General features: G+C 48.7%; 1 protein-coding gene and 1 non-coding gene across 13 annotated transcripts in view; one reads left to right on the top strand and one right to left on the bottom strand.

Moving 5' to 3' along the window:
- Positions 1-16,103, top strand: part of AGBL4 (AGBL carboxypeptidase 4) — a 1,406,556-nt gene that overhangs the window by 1,374,636 nt on the left and 15,817 nt on the right. For all 12 annotated transcript variants that reach the window (XM_077779716.1, XM_077779717.1, XM_077779714.1 and 9 more), the window contains one exon: positions 14,772-14,868. In XM_077779716.1, coding sequence (XP_077635842.1) covers positions 14,772-14,868 — 97 coding nt within the window. The remainder of the gene's footprint in view (positions 1-14,771; positions 14,869-16,103) is intronic.
- On the bottom strand, positions 9,034-9,118 carry TRNAG-UCC (transfer RNA glycine (anticodon UCC)). The gene has a single exon. It is a non-coding gene; the product is annotated as a tRNA-Gly (tRNA).

Below are 16,103 nucleotides of genomic sequence, written 5' to 3'. Positions count from 1 at the left end.
AAGTAGGTCTGTGTATCCTTGTTTTACAAACGAGGAGGCCAATTTTAAGCAACTGGTTGGTGGTAGAATCTTTGTGACTCCAAAGTCCTTGATTTTGTAATACTACACCATGATGACCAGACAGCATGCTTAGTCTATACTCTCTCCTGTGCCCTGGTTGATTGGAGTAGAGGGGGGAGGAGTGTGTGTGTGTGTGTCTGTGTGTGTGTGTGTGTGTGTGTGTGTGTACACATGAATGCACGAGACTGCTCACATATGCTTGCATACAGGTACCAACTGCAGGCTAAGGAGATTCTGATTACTTCCATCCAATTAATGCTCTGTTCATCCGTGCTGTCTCTTTGTGATTAGAATTAATTGCTGCTGATTACACTGTGTGGAAGGGAAAGGACGGTCATCAGCAGTTCCACTTGGGGGATAAAAACATTGTAATGCAAAACAAAACTGGTTGCCGAGGACTTGAATTAGGAAATTCTCTCTGTTACAGAAAGATTAGATGTTCTGTGACCAAAATCAATATTCTATGACCCTACCCAGGCAGAAGGACAACCAGCTCCTATTCTGGTCAGCAGTAAAGATAAAAGGAAGTGAGGCAATAGATTTATTTGGAAAATTGGCTGTGTATAAGAACTGACCATGTGATTTTACAAATCTCTTCCTCACGTGTAAAATGAAGACGTTTGATGAGGTAAATGTCAACATCTTGTATTAGTCAACTGTCTTTGGTTGCAAGTGACAGAAAACCCAATCCAAAATGACCTAAGTAACAAGGGGAATTGATTTGCACTCAAAACTTTAAAGTCCAAAGGAGTACTGGTTAAGCATGCCTGGATCTAGAGACAGCGTCCTCAGGACAGGGTCGCCAGCTGCTCCCTGAGCATTGATACCATTCTCTGTCAGACTCCCTCCCTTCGGAAGCAAAATGGCTGCCAGCAGCTCCTGCTGGACATCCCATCCTGTCAGGGTTAAGAGGGATTCCCTGATTCCCTCTCTCACAAGTCCCAGAGTTGAGTCACCTTGGCACATGCATACCCGACTAATCACAGTGGCAAGAGTCATTCAGTGCTCAGATTGGCCAGGATCAGATTGACTCTGGGTGAGGTCAGCTCCTCCTGAGACACAGAGACTGCGATTGGGGGCTTAATATGGAAAAACAGGGTGTTGTGAAAGCAGGAAAACAAAGCAAGACGGATGCCCGCTGTTGGTACCCTCCTGCTCAGGTATTTTATGATTCTCTAGCCATTTGGTGCACTGTCAAGTTCAGCCTAGAATATATGAAGGCCAGTGAAGTTCAGGGAGTACTTGAAATTGGGAGTGTGCTTAAAGGCAAAAGAGAGGATAAAGTATTGTTTGAACATCTACTTTATGTGAGAGTCCCTACTGACTGGGTGCTTTCACATTCATTATGTCATTCAGTCTTCACAATACTCTAGTTAGGAGTCAATACCACTTCACAGATAAGAAAACATAGAATTAGGGGGTGAACCACTTGGCTAGGGTCTATGCATTCATTCATTTACTTATTCTTCCAACAAACATTCCTTGGGGGAGTCATCTTAGGCTGTGGGGAACCAAGGATGGGGAAGATACAGGCTCTGCCCTCGGGGAGCTCACAGTCTAGTGGGAAAGAGAGAGGCCAAGAGCTGTGCAGATTCTGGGTGTAATCAGTCAGTCCCAGCCTGGTGGGAGCTAGCTCAGGTCTGACACCCAGCTCTGCCCGCTGGCTCCCAGACCCTCATCCATTTTGTCCCCTCCAGGCTGGGGTTCAGGGCTTGCAGCTCTGCCTAGATGGGGCATTGTTCGGAGAGTCTTTGGCTAAATAGGATAGCGTGTCCCTGGAGGCCCAGTGGTACTCCATTGGTTTCACCTTATAGCTAGAACTAGCTAGTTATGGAAGAAATGTGGCCCCTGGACCCCCAGATCCACCTGCCTGGAACTAGAGGGGACTTATTTCCTCCACAAAACCTTTTCATCTATGAATCTTTGACCTTACGTGGGCTCCTCGGAAATATTTCTCATACAGAGATAGTCTCCTTCTCCTCTTCATCAGGAGTGCCTCTACCAGGAACCCTACTTTCCTAGGAGTGACAGAGGAAGAACAATGTCACTTTACCTTCTGGAGTTTGTGATGCTTGCTTTCAACCTTCCTTGTGCCCAACCCCCACAGCTCAGCATCCATATACTTTTTTTTTTAATGTTTATTTATTGTTAAGAGATTTAGAGAGACAGAGCATGAGCAAGGGAGGGTAAGAGAAAGAGAGGGAGACACAGAATTGGAATCAGGTTCTAGGCTCTGAGCTGTCAGCACAGAGCCCGACACAGGGCTGGAAACCACAAGCCATAAGATCATGACCTGAGCCAAAGTCGGACGCCCAACCAACTGAGCCACCCAGGTGCCCCTCAGCATCTCTATTCTTACAATCACATTCACCATTAGTCACTAGGAAGTAAGCCCTGTTTCTCCTCCTAATGAAGTCCTCAAACACCTAGACTTCTCTCCAAATTCCCACAATTAGTAGCAAAATACTAATTGAACACCACATGTGTCATACACTGCCAAGCAGAAGGGAAATTATGGTGAACAAAACATAGTTTTTGCCATCATGGAATGTGGTGGTCTAGTAGAAGAGGCAGATGTTTATCTAAAAACCACACAGGCGCGTATAGTTACAGACACGAGAGGCCTATATGAAGGGGTGCCAGGGGCGCAGGGCTGACAGCAGCTGCTGGTTTGTCCAGGAGGTCAGGGAAGGCTTTCTTGAAGAAATGGAATTTGGGCTGAGGGCTGAAGGATGAGCAGACTTTACCTAGAGGCAGTGAGGCAGAAGGTGTGTGACAGCCTCTCAGGCACAGGCTGTGCCACAGAGGGAGTGCGAAGTGGCACATGCCTGATTGAGGAAGTCCTGTTCTCAAGGGATAAATGACAGCATGGGTTACAATATGACTTGTTGTCTTACTGTTACTAAAATAGAGCAGGATTGAATGAGACGTGGAACAGGCATGTTTTATATCCTGACACTGAGCAGATCCTGATTAGCTTTTGTCAGAGGGAGGGAGGCAGTCAGGCAGACAGGCAGACAGGCCAGCTGGCCCATCAGAGGTGTGGGAGAGTGAGAATAGAAAAGTTCCTGAGAACATAGATTCCGTTCTTTAAAAATTGGATAAATGTGTTAGTCTCATGGGGAGTTCAGGCCTGGCTTCCTACCCATCGTGTCTGTAGGCTCACTTTGGGTTTGCCTGATGGGGAACCAAAGAGCACGCGATACAAGGGAATGCCAGTACTAGACATTACAGTGGTGCTTCCGTGTAGGAATCATAAGAGTCATTTGACACAAATGTGCAGCAAAATAAAATTCGGCAACCCTCCTAACTGAGAAGAGGGCCATGGAAGGGACTCTAAGGGACACAGTGCTCCCTGGATTCTAGGAGCCACATTCAGACTTCATATCCAGGGTCACTGGTGACACCACCACCACCAGACTCCCCAAGATAGGAACCTGGTGTGGTACCCTCGATGCTTCTTCTGCCTCTGCCAGAACCCCACATTCCTAGAACCCCACATTCAGCAGTCAACTCACATTCATTTTACAATGACAAGTATTTCTAATCTTGTCCCTTCCTTATTGCCCCCCGGTGAGAGTCCCAGCTCAAGTCCTCCCCATCCTCCCCAGACCAGACTGTCCTCCCTGTCTCCAGTCTCGGTCCTTCCAAACCGTCTTCTACTAGGGCTGCAGGAATGATCGTTATGAAGCTTAATCTAACACTCTCTCTCCCTCCCTTAAAACTTTGCCATGGTTCCTTATTACCTGTAGCATAGAGTTCACGTTCATTACACCACATGAGACACTAAAGACCTGTCTTTGTGTATTTCTCTTGGTTCCTTCTTCATCTTGTAGAATATATTCCAGCCTCACCAAATGTCATACAGTCTTTGAGGGGATCACCGGGCCTCAGCACACATGCATGTGCCTCTGCCTCTGTTCAGGGATCCCATCCTGTGCCATCGTCCCCTCTTTACCTGGGCAGCTCCTACTCTTTCGTTAGGTCCCCTAGATTCCAACCTCATTCTACATTTGTTTGTTTATTGACTATCTCCCCTGCTGAGCTGCGAACTCCATGAGCACATGTGCACCGTTGTATCTCAGCATCTAGAAAAGTACCTGGTGCATAGTAAATTCTCAGTTATTCATTGACGAAGTTACTTACTGCAGATTCATCCCAGTTAAAAGCCCCCTACTCAGTTTAGCGCAGGTATTACCTCATCTAAGAAGTCTTCTGGGGTCTTTCCAATGTTAAGTCTCACTTCCTGTGCCCCCGCCTCCCTTACTTCCCTCTGCCATCAAGGCCATTGCCCTGCACTGCAGTTTTTATTTACATGTCTTTCCTAAGGGCTGCTGAGGACCAAGACTGACTTCTCATCTCCAAATCCATAGCATTCCACCCAGAGCCTTACACAGCAGATAATAAATATTGAATAAATTAATAAATCCATCTTAAGACAGTTAAAATAGTAATGTAATTATAGCATGATAATAATTCCCAAAAACCTCAGGCCTTGCGGTTGGACCGACCTGAGTTGAGTCTTAACCTCCAATTGCCAGCTGAGTGATGTTAGACAAGTGACATCTCTGCACCTCAGTTTTCTAACCTGTAACATGGGAATAATAAAATTTACCTCATTTGCACGTAATAAATAGCATGGTGCCCAGAAGATAGTAAATGATAATAAACATGAGCTCCATCCCCTGAGTTTCAGGTTCAAGACAACAGTTAAAAAGGAAGTAACACAAGGGCAGGAAAGAAAATCATAAAACATTAGAGCCAGTAGGGCCCTAAAGATTGGAATTTAAAGGATGGAATCATTTCTATTTTGCTTAAGATGGAACAAAAATGTCCCCAAATGAGGATAAAATGTAAGGAGGTAACCAGGAGTAAGGTATTATAATGGAGTTTCACTGTAGCACAGCCAATTCCTCCTAATTATACAAATGGGGAAAGTGAGGCCCAGGAGGAGGTGAGTGACCCAGCCCAGGTCATACAGCAATTTGGTAAAAGCTGACATTCATATATGGGTCTCTTGACTCACAGGATATTGTTTATTCCCTTAATCCATGTAAGTGCTTCAAATTCAGGCTGAGTCAGGAATGAAGACATAAGGAACTAGGAGAGGCCTTCTTTTAAAGATCAAGGACCCCATAGTCTGTCCCTTCAGCAAACCCTTTAGCGGGCCTCTTAAATTCTAGGCTAGTTTTGATTATTACTTTGCTCCCCTCCCCACCCCTGCTTAGCTCTTCCTTTGCCCCCTCCAGTGCACTGGCACCACTGGAATCTCTGAGCTCCTCTAAGGTAATTCAGGGGTACCTGGGACAGAGTCCATATCCCATTAACTGTTCCAAGCCTAGCTTGATTGCACGCTCCAGCACAAGATTCTCACTAACCCCAGAAGAGTCACGGTATAAAAAGTGAATGAGTCAGAAAATGAGAAGGAATATGACCTAAAGATGATGGTAAACTCAAGTATCCCCATCCATTTTTAGAGCAAAGATTCTTAACATTTTGAAGGATACAGATTTCTTTGAAAATTATGGAAAATTATGAATATCCTCCCCAGAAAATTCACACATATGCATAAATTTTTGCCCCGTAATACTTGGGGGTCCAGGGAGTCTCTACTTCCTCAGGTAGGAAGGAACTTGGAATCTAGAGGCTCCCAAAACATCACAGAGCTGAAAGGTTTCACAACATCAGCAAGTCAGCCCCTCCCCTGACTTTCCAGATTGGAAAATGACACTTGTCCCAAGCAAGGCCGTGCAGCCCCCCAGAGACACCTGAGGCCTGGACCAGGACTCATTGGAGCTCCTCCCACTTATTATGCCTCTCTTCTCCGCCTCCCTCTTGCTCCAAGATGCTGCTGCACAAATATTGACTTTGGTCTTTAGTCTTGTTTTTATTGTGTATCAGTGGAAGCTTCTGAAAATATCTAGGAGCACCTCAGGGAAGCAGAGCCGCCTCTAGCACTGAGCCGAGTCCAAGCCCCGCCAATTGCTGAGTGGGGCCCAGCTGGGCAAGCACAGCAGACTTTGTGAGCGAATTTCCAGAGCTGTGGTCAGCCATCAGTGGGGAAGGGGAGGCACTGCTGGGAAAGTGCTAGTTCCCGACGTGGAAGTGGCGGGAGAGTGGGAAGAGGAGAGAGAGCATGAAACAAGCTGGAGTGTGGGAGATGGGAGGAGAAATGAACTTCCCTCTTGAGTGAGGAATGGCCCTGAGATAGATGAGCTGTAAAGACCAGCAATCCAGGGCAAGGAGGCCAGAAGCCGAGGGGTGCAGGACACAGAAGGAGGCCACTCTCCCTGCCCAGGTAATGAGCAGAGGTGCTGAAACAGCCATCCTAGGAGGTCAACACAGCCTGTGAAGTCCCGTTCCTTTCCCCTTGGCCTGCCTCCAAGGAGCACTCGGGGATGACATTTTCCCAGGTTGGCAAGCTGGTCAAGTTCTCGCCCGCTTCGAAAGCTCCTGCCCGTGCCCACCACCCCCATTTCACCTGCTGCACCCCATCAGATATCGTGCATCCCTTAGACCAGTGTCTCTGGGAATTCCCACACACACACACACCACAGAAATGTTTGGCAAAGTCTGAAGACAGTTTGGGGTTGTCACAACAGGGTGGAGGGTTCAGCTGGTATCTAGTGGGAAAAGCCAAGGATGCTCCTTACAACAGAATCATCCAGTCCACAAGTTTGATAGCGCCTGGACTGTGAGCGGTGTGAAGGCAGGACCGTTCCTGTTTTGTTCTCTCTAACTGCCCAGGGTAGTCTATATTCCTATCACACGGCTCAAAACACAGGAGGTGCTTGCAAAGTGTCTATTGAATGAATAAATGAGTAACAAATAATGAATGAATGACAACCTGCCTAATGTGGTCTGAAGTTCAAAAATCCCCAAAGGACATCCTGTCCAGACTCAGGCACATTATTCCTACGGTCAGATCTCCATCTGTTCTAGCCCAGCCAGCGTCCAGCCTGATTTCTTTTCCAAATACCCCATCAGAGTGGAGGTACTGCCCCCGTGCCTGAGAAGTCTGCCCTGATCTGGATGGCCGGAAAGGGTATCCTCTTCTCCTGGGGCAGAGTGGGTAGAGTGAAACCTAGATTAGAACCAGAGGTCACCCTCTAGCCAATCTTACAGAGAGCAAACTGAGGCATGCAGTATGGAAGGGACCTGCAAGACCTTTCCCTGAACATCCAGAAAATGTTTTAAATAATTTCCTCTTTCTCTCTCTATCTCGTTTCCTGTTTTTCTCCCTCTTACCTTGTTTGTTTCTTCCTTGCCTCTGCTGTAGTCCTAACCTGAGTTAAATGGCTTTGGAAACAGGTTTGAATGTTACACACCCTTGTCCTTGAAGAGCTCGGGCTTTATTGAAGATGACAGGTTCATAAGTAATAATGATAATAAAGAGAGCTACTACCTGCCAGTATTGTGCTAGGTGCTTTGGATATATAATTTCTAATATATTCTAAACATGAGAATCCTGCGAGGTAGGTAGCATTATCCATTTTTGGAGATGAGAAAACTAAGGCTCAGAGAAGTTAAGTAGCTTGCCCAAAATGTCACATGCATCCTTATAAGGGGGAGGCAGAGGGAGACTGGACACACAACAGGAAGAGAAGGCAGTGTGGCCCTGAGGCAGACACCAGAGTGATGAGGTCATAAGTCAAGGTGCAGAGCGGCCACTAGAAGCTGGGAGAGCCCAGAAGCAGTTTCTCCCCTGCGGCCCTCAGAGGGGGTGTGGCCCCATTAGCACCTTGAAACCAATTTCAGACTTTTGTCCTCCAGAACGGTGAGAGTATACTTGTCCGTTCTTTCAAGGCACCGAGTTGGTGATGACTCATCACAGTAGCTATGGGAAACCAGTCCAGAGCCTCCCGGATCCCCACCTTGGTTTCCCTCTTCCGGGATTTGGGCATCTTCCCCACCATTTACATGTGTGCGCTCATCTCCCCCTTCCTCTCACAACATTCCTACCCTCCTGAGTTGCGTCTGTGTGTCAGAGAGGAGGCCTCCCTGCTCTCACCTGTCCCTCCCTTCCGTCTCCGCCGTCTGCCTCTATTTCAGTCTCCCCGTTTGTCTGGCGCTGTCTCCTCCAAAGCCTGTGTTGTTCTGCTTGCTTGTGACTCTTTCTGTTCCACCCTCTGCCTTTCTCTTTCTCCCTCCCCATTGTCTACATTTCTCTCTCCCTCTCTCTCCCTCCCCCGCCCCCGCCTTTGCCAGTCGCTTCCTATTTGTCTCTCTGCTCCTCACTCTGTTTCCTTCCACTTTTCAAGTTCAAGTTGTTCTCAGCCCCCACTGATGATCTTCCTTATCTTTCTGCTCCATCCTGATGGGTTTCTCTTCATATCTTCCTGGCTGTTTGCATCTCTTTCTCTTTGGTCTCTGCCTCTGCCTGTCTCTCTGTCTCTTCCTCCCTCCTGCTGTGTCTCCATGTCCTCCCTGTCTCTGGCTCTCCCTGGCTCTCCGCATTCACAGGCATCCTCACCTAGGGGTGCGTCAGGACTCACCTGCTTTTGGAAAGGAATCTGCAGTGACCTCTGCGGCCCCCACACTACGCCCTGGAGGAGGATTCACCTGTTTAGTCATGCACCTGTCCAACACCGGGGGAAGAGGGGAGAAGGAGGCAGAGGCAAAAGATATTTCACTGTCACATTGTTCTTCTGGCTTTACCTACAGGCCCCTAGACAGGTGCCTCTTAACATGCCAGCAGTGCTGTCAGCCTTGCCAAGGAGAAATCACTTTTCCTTGGCCAGCCACTCTGCAGAATTAATCTTTCCCTTTTAACCATGACTAGCTGTTGCTGGCAAGGGCAGGAGTATGAGCAGAGAAAGAATTCTAGGTGGGGCTTTCTTTTTTTTTTTTAATGTTTTTTTAAAAATTTATTTCTGAGAGAGAGAGAGAGAGCATGAGCAGGGGAGGGTCAGAGAGAGAGGGGGATACAGAATCTGAAACAGGCTCCAGACTCTGAGCTGGCTGTCAGCACAGAGCCCAACGTGGGGCTCGAACCCACATTCGGTGAGATCATGACCTGAGCGGAAGTCAGACGCTCAACCGACTGAGCTACCCAGGCACCCCGAGGTGGGGCTTTCAAAACAGGGAGCAAGTAGGACTTAAATTTTATTATTGGAGGCAGGATGATAGCAAGGAAAGATCTTCATGAGGACTAGGACTATGTTTTTCTCTTCCCTGTGTCCCAGAATGGCATCTGGCATGTAAAAGACACTTGCTAAATATATGAATGAATGAATGAATGAATGAATGAATGAATGAATGGGCTTCAGTCCTCATTATGCCAGTTCTTGATGGGCCTCACTAGACAAGTCACTTCCAAGTTCTCATCTGCAAAATGGGGATGGTAATCAGAGCTGGCCACAGCACACAGCTATGGAGAAAGGGGGAGTGAAATAGGATATCTGATGAGTGGGGCTGGACCTTGACTCCCTTCAGGGCCGGCCAGGCTATGTGGGCTCACAGGTGGTTCTGGAAGAGCTGCAGGGAGTGAGAAGTATGGAGACGGCAGCAGAGATGAAGGGGAAGGAGCAGGATGGAGAAGGGAGGCCACAGGCCAGGCAGGAAGGTGTGTGTGAGATGTGTTCCCTCTGGGGCTGCTCAGAGAGGTAGGGAGGACCTTCCTCAAGAAGCTGTCATGAGTCACGAAGGAGGTGTTTCTGACTCCCATCAGGGGGAGCTCATCCCCAAGGCTGACTACTGTCTCCAGTAGTGGGATTGGGCTGGACTTAGCAAGAGGCCAAAAATGAAATGGCTGGTCAGGGCTTGTGTTTCTGATGAGGAGGATCCTGCTCCTGGGTGCTGGCCGACTCCTTCACCACCTCCAAGCCCACTCCAGTGCCACCTTTTCAGGGAGGCTCCTCTGACCACTGTACTTAGTGCGACAATGTGCCCCTGTACTCCCCTTACACTGTCCTTCATCCTTACTTTATAGCACTATCACTTTCACTTTCTGGCGTTCTCAATAACTTACGGATGTGTACGGTTGATGGTTTGTCTCCCATAACTAGAACAAAATTCCATGAAGACAGGGATCTTTGTGAGTTTTGTTTGCTGTGTATCCTGAGTGCCCAAAACTACTCAACATAGAGCAAGTTCTCAGTAAATATTTGTTGATGAAAGAATGAGGATGGGATTTTTCATAAGCTTATTGTATTGAACACACCATGTTAATGCTATCAAGGACCCGAGAGACCGTACATTTACCCATAGAGAAGTTAGGCCCAGAGCAGGGAGATGGCCAAGGTCACATGGCAAGTTGCTGATTGAAACCAGGTTGGTCTCTTGATTCCTGCTTATGTGCTCATTCAATGCACCAGATCCCAGGCCCTGAGACAGGAGAACAGAGGGGGCCGCAGTCACTGCCACTCTCCGAGAGACCTCAGGATGCTCGAGAATGGTGTCCTCTGACAGGAGGAGCGGGAGGTGGAGAGCTGGGCCGAGCGGAACATGCCATACAGTCAGCAAGCTTGCGGCTTGAGGGTCCCAGAGGACTGGCGGTTCAGAAACCATTTCCATGATCTGCCTCTCTCCCTACTTCCAACTTAGGACCTGGCTGCTTAGTGTCTCAGTGGCATCTTGAACTCACACTGAACTCCGAGTCTCTTCCCTGAGCTTATTCCACCACCCTCAGGCTTCTGCACTCCCAGTCACGGCACCGCATCCACCCGGCTGCTCAGGCTAAATGCACGGGAGGCCGCTGCTCATCGCTCCCACTCCTCAGGCCCCATGGCCAACCTGCCAGTTCCTCTCCCAAAAAGTACCTTCCCATCTCTGTTGTCTCCATCCTGGTCCAGAGGCCCCTTGTCTATTCCCCGGACCCACTGCAGTAGTCTCCGGGCCCGTCTGCCCTGCTTCCACTCTTGCTGCCTTATTTTTAGCACAGCAGTGACCTTTGAAAATTATAAATCAGACCGTCTCGTTTTCCTGCTTAAAATTCTTCAGCAGCCTCCCATTCTCTCAGAAGATCCAGACTCCTTCAGGTGACCCAGAATAAGGCTTCACGTAATCTCACCCTTGGCTGTCCCTCCATGCCAGCCCCCTTTCAGACCCTCTCCCCACCCAGGGACCCTTCCCGCTGCCCCTGTCCACTCTTTCACACGTCCTCCCCTCAGGGAGGCCCGCCCACATCCCCTTTCTGAAGCAGCACCCCGTCGCTCTCTCTTACAGACCCTGTTTATTTTCATCCTATACGAGTACAATCACAACCGTATATTTGTTTGAGTTTTTATTGCTTCATTATCTGTCTCCACTTCTAGATTTAAGAACCATTGTCTTAGTTGTTTTGTTTTATTTATTTATTACTTTTTACTACAGTATACCCTGAGACTTCCGGAGAGCTTGAACATAGCAAATGATCAATAACTACACAGAGAGTGGACAAATGATAGATATGACCACAGATACCCATATCAACTGTTTTGTATTGCCTATGGAATAGAAGTTTAATTTGGCATTCAAAGCCTTCCCTGATCTGTGCACAGCCTTCCATTGCAGCCTCACCTTTTGCTCGACACTGAGGTTGCCTGAGTCCCTGGCTCCTTTTCTGTCTTTTTTATGGCTCAGGGTCATATGTCCCGGCCACACTCCGTGCTGCCACTGATCCCATCTCCTCCTCCCCCTTGCAATTCATCCTCATCCTTCAAATCTTTGTCACCCACCCACTCCCGTGAAGCCTTCCACAATTCCCCCAGTCGAGGCTCACTGTCCTTCTGTCCTTCTACATGTCCATGGAGTTTAGTATTGGAATGTATGATCACACTCCAGAGAGGGGAAGCCATATGCACCGTGTTAAAAGACCCTCAGGTTCACATGCTACCTACCTCATCCTCAGGCCACAGGACTCCAGGTCACTTATACAAACTTTCCTACTTTACAGTTTCTTCTTCTGCAAAATATGTGTCGAATGGTACTTTGACCTTGCAGGATTGCGGCGGGGACTGGCGAGAGTAACTCCACTGTACGGTGCACAGGGTGAGCTCTACAATAAACAGCTGGGAAGCTGACGGGGCAGCAGGCTGCTCAGTGATGGAGTCAGCTGGGACGTGCTAGTTTCCTCCTCTTGACTGGCCCCTGTGTTTGTCTAATTCTTCTTTCTCTAACCCCGTCCTTGTCACTCTTCCTCCCGGCATACGTATGGAGGAGACCAACAAATGTTAGAATGAATGAGCGAATGAATGAGAGCGGACAGTACATGCCCAAACCCTTGCTAGCTGTTGAAGGTCCTGGAAATACCCGTTACTGACACCAGCCCCTGAGTTCAGACAGCTCTGTTTGAACTGATTTGGAAGTCCCCAAATCAGTCTGGGTTTCACACCATCCCAGCCAAGCCCCCCTGCTTCTGTGAGTCGGTGGTCTTGACCCCACCTGCTGTCTGTTCCTACCCTCTGCGAGAAACAGATCAGTGAGCCACAGAAGAATATGCAGAAGACATGTTCAGCTTCTAGGCCATCCGGAGATGTTTGTTGGCAATGCAAAGTTGAGAACTCTGCATTCTCGCTCTCTCTCTATTGGGCAGTATATTGGAAAGGCTTCCAGCCAGGCTTCTCCTTGCCCGGGTCCTCAGTCCTCCTCCAAAGACAGCTTGTTTTAACTGACAATGTCTGAGTCGTCTCTCCCCTCCTCCCAGCCGGGTCCCCTATCTTGCTGGACTCAAACAGGACCATTGCAGTGAGTAGCCTGGCGTGAGGCCCTCAGGGTTTGAGGGATCTGTAACATGGTCAGAGAGGGAAAGGCAGAGGGTGTCCTAGACAACTCCCACCTTTAAAACCCTGCCTTCCAACCAGAGCCCATCTGAAATGATCAGCACTTCACAGGGGACATTTTAGTGGCAGCCTGACTCCGTTTCCTTGCAAGGTTCAAGAGTTTTGGTAATGCGGATTTCTTGGAGGGTGGCTTTGAGTCTGGCTGCCAGGGCAGGCTGCGGAGCATGGGCTCAGACTTCCCTCGTCCCTCACTCTCTCACTTACTTCGCCAGCGCCCACACCTCAGCCCAGGACCAGTGAGGCGGCCCTTGTTCACAGTTCATGGGTGCGGGGCCCCAGGCTCAGGAGGATGGAGTCGCTTACGGGAAACTGTTCTAGGGCTCTCCTGTTGCATAACACACCTCCCCCAGACGAGCGTTTAAAACACTAGCTCTTGTCTCGTGCTTTCTATGGGTCCAAAATTTGGGGAGGGCGCCATCGAATGAAATGTTCCTAGTTTGGAGCCTTTGATGCAGTTGCTGGAGCAGAGACAGTAGTGTGCTGGCGGCACCGCGGGCTGGCGGGAGTCTCTCTTTGGTCGTGTCTCTGCATAGTGACAGGGCCTCCACGTGCAACCCCTCATGGGCGAGTAGGCTTCCTCACAGCATGGTGGCCTCGGGGCAGCCAGACTGCTTGCGTGCAGGTGCAGGAGCCCAGCTGGAGTGTCCAGCAGGCAAGGGGCAAGTGACATCTTTACTGACCTTGCCTCAGAAGGCCCGCGGGGTCACTTTGACCACTTCTGACATTTTTGTGGTCACAAGTGGGTCACAAACCCACCCAGGTTCAAAGAGAGGAGACCACACCTCTCGGTAGAAGAAGGGTCAAGGTCATAACATAGAATACCATGTGAACTGGGAAATATTGTTGCAAACATTTTTGGAAAAATACAGTGTGCCAAACACAGAAGGTGGCAGGGCCAGAAACTGGATTAGATGCATCTGATACTGTTTTAGTCCGGTCCGCAAGGACCTCTCCTCTCTTCTGCACCCCTGTAGTCTTGCTGTCAGCACACACAGTGGTGATTTGGTCTCCCCAAGCCAACTAGAGCCTGACTAGGTTAAAAGGAGTAGACCAGGGTCTGCTGGTCAGAGAGGCCATGCCCAATGCCCGCTTGTGAACTATGTAAAGAAGGGGACAGAGAAGTTTGGTCACACGCAGGGGAAGAAAGCAGGTGGCGGCCCCAGAGCACGATGAGCCTGCGGCACATCTCACTGTCATAAACAACTTGTCTGGTGTTTTTCCTCCTCCCCAGGCCCTGGCCTGGGATGACTCAGCCCTTGACAGAAAAGGTGCCTTCAGGTTGTGAAACAGCCCAGGGTGGTGGAATGTTCACTGCTCTGGAGTCAGACATTCCTGAATCGGAGTCCTGGCTCTCCCAGTGCCTAAGTTAGGCAGCCTTGGACAAGTTCCTTAACCTCCCAGAGCAAAAAGGAGAGTAAGATGCCTTCCTTACAGGATTGTTTAAAACACATAGGTAAACAAAGTAGCAGTGCCAAGCCAGGAATACAGTAGGTGCTCCATCGGGTCTGGTTTCCGTGTCCTGGGCCACGTCCAACCCCAGTGTGGGGACTTCTTGAAGATGGTGGTGAAAACTCATTTCACTGTCCCACAAACACTAGTGAGACCGTGGAAGCCCAGTGATTCCCAGAGGGACGCAGTATATTCCAAAAGCCAGGAAGAGAGCCTTGAGGTAAGACAACCTAGACCCGTATCCTGGCTCCTCTCCTTCCTAGTCCTGTAACCTTGGGAAAATTATTTAACTTCTTTGTTCCTTGATTTCCTCATCTGTGAAATGAGGAAAATAATAGTACCTAAAATTTTGTGACAATCAAAAAAGGCAGTACATACCAAAAGCTTAGAATGGTGAGTGGTGTTTCTGCCTCGGTTACTGTTATCATTTTTATTACCAGCCTTCTTTTTCCTCTGACTCGGTCTCCTTTCAAAGTTGCTCCTTGACGCACACTATTGCAGATATGAAGCTGGGAAGGAATGTGGCAAGAACATTTTTGGATTATTATCGGCTGAACCCCCTGGTCGAGAAAGTGACAATTCCCATGCCGAGGCTGCGGTAAGTGACTGAGCAGAACTGTGTGGCTTGCGTCCTGTTTAACTGGCTCTGTGTCCAGGGGCAACTTCCCTGGGCTTCTCTCTGGCCCTCAGTTGCCCATCTGTGGCATGGGAAAGATAATCCCTGCCCTACCACAGGGTGTATGGGGCAGAAGAACTTAACAGCATGTTTTCTGACCATAAGGCATCATCACAGTGTCAGACAGTGTGGGGTGGTCACGTTTCTGGGTCTGACATGGCAGTCCATGGGGATGGGAGTTGCTGGGGGACTGAGCCCAGTTGTTGTTCCAAGTAAGTCTGTGTGTCTCCATGTGCTACTTCATCCGGTTACTCATCCTCCAGGACTCCTATTTCATCTAGGCTCATAAGGTCTCTGATCCTTCCATTTTCACATCTGTAAAGTGGGGACAATGGCACTCACCTGGAAGGTTATTATGAGATGTGTGTTAAACCATACTGCATATTGTCAGGCATACGTGTATCCCCTTAGAACATAATAGACCCTCAAGGAGAGAAGGTTCCGAGCTAAAAAGGACATACCCCTAAGAAGCTTTACATCAGGTCTTCTGCTGGAGTCAACGTTTTGGGTAAGTGAGGAGAGAAGGTCAGGGGGCAAGTATCCTTCCGGAGAGCTGGACCAGAGCCCAAAGTGCTGGGCATCCCCATGCCTCCTGGAAGTAAGCCCAGTGAGCATTTGGACAGTGACATCCAATGGCATCTGGAATTGTGCTGGCCCTGCCTTACCTCTTGGCCTCATTTCCTACTCTCTAGTGATCCAGCCTCCCTAAAATTTGGACAGAATGATGTCCAACTTACTTCTCCTGCCAGACCAGTATTCCCACTGACCTTGCCCATGACCTTTCCCATATGCTTTGCTGCCTCAGGGCCTTTGCACTGATGCACCCTCCTCCACACCCTATCATTAACAAAAACAATATTACTCACTGTTATTTATTGAGTAAAGCACTTTTTATACATGATCTATTTCCTCTTCATATATATTATATTCCCTACAATACGAATGAGGAAAAGAAACCTCAGAAAGGTGAAGAAAATTGCCTGAGGTCAAAGAGATTTTGGCAGAGGCAGAATTTGGCCTAGGATTTTCTTCATTCCAAAGCTAGACTGAAATCCAGCTAAGCTCCAGCTCAAGCAGGAAGCCTTTCTCACTATCAGTATGGGTTCAAATTCTGTCTCAGGCTCATCTTAACTGTGGGATCTTAGGTAAGTTTCTTG

This window comes from Crocuta crocuta, unplaced genomic scaffold (assembly GCF_008692635.1).
Source record: "Crocuta crocuta isolate KB4526 unplaced genomic scaffold, BGI_CrCroc_1.0 scaffold168, whole genome shotgun sequence".
Classification (NCBI taxonomy): domain Eukaryota; kingdom Metazoa; phylum Chordata; class Mammalia; order Carnivora; family Hyaenidae; genus Crocuta; species Crocuta crocuta.
This window is presented reverse-complemented; position numbering and strand designations above follow the sequence as displayed.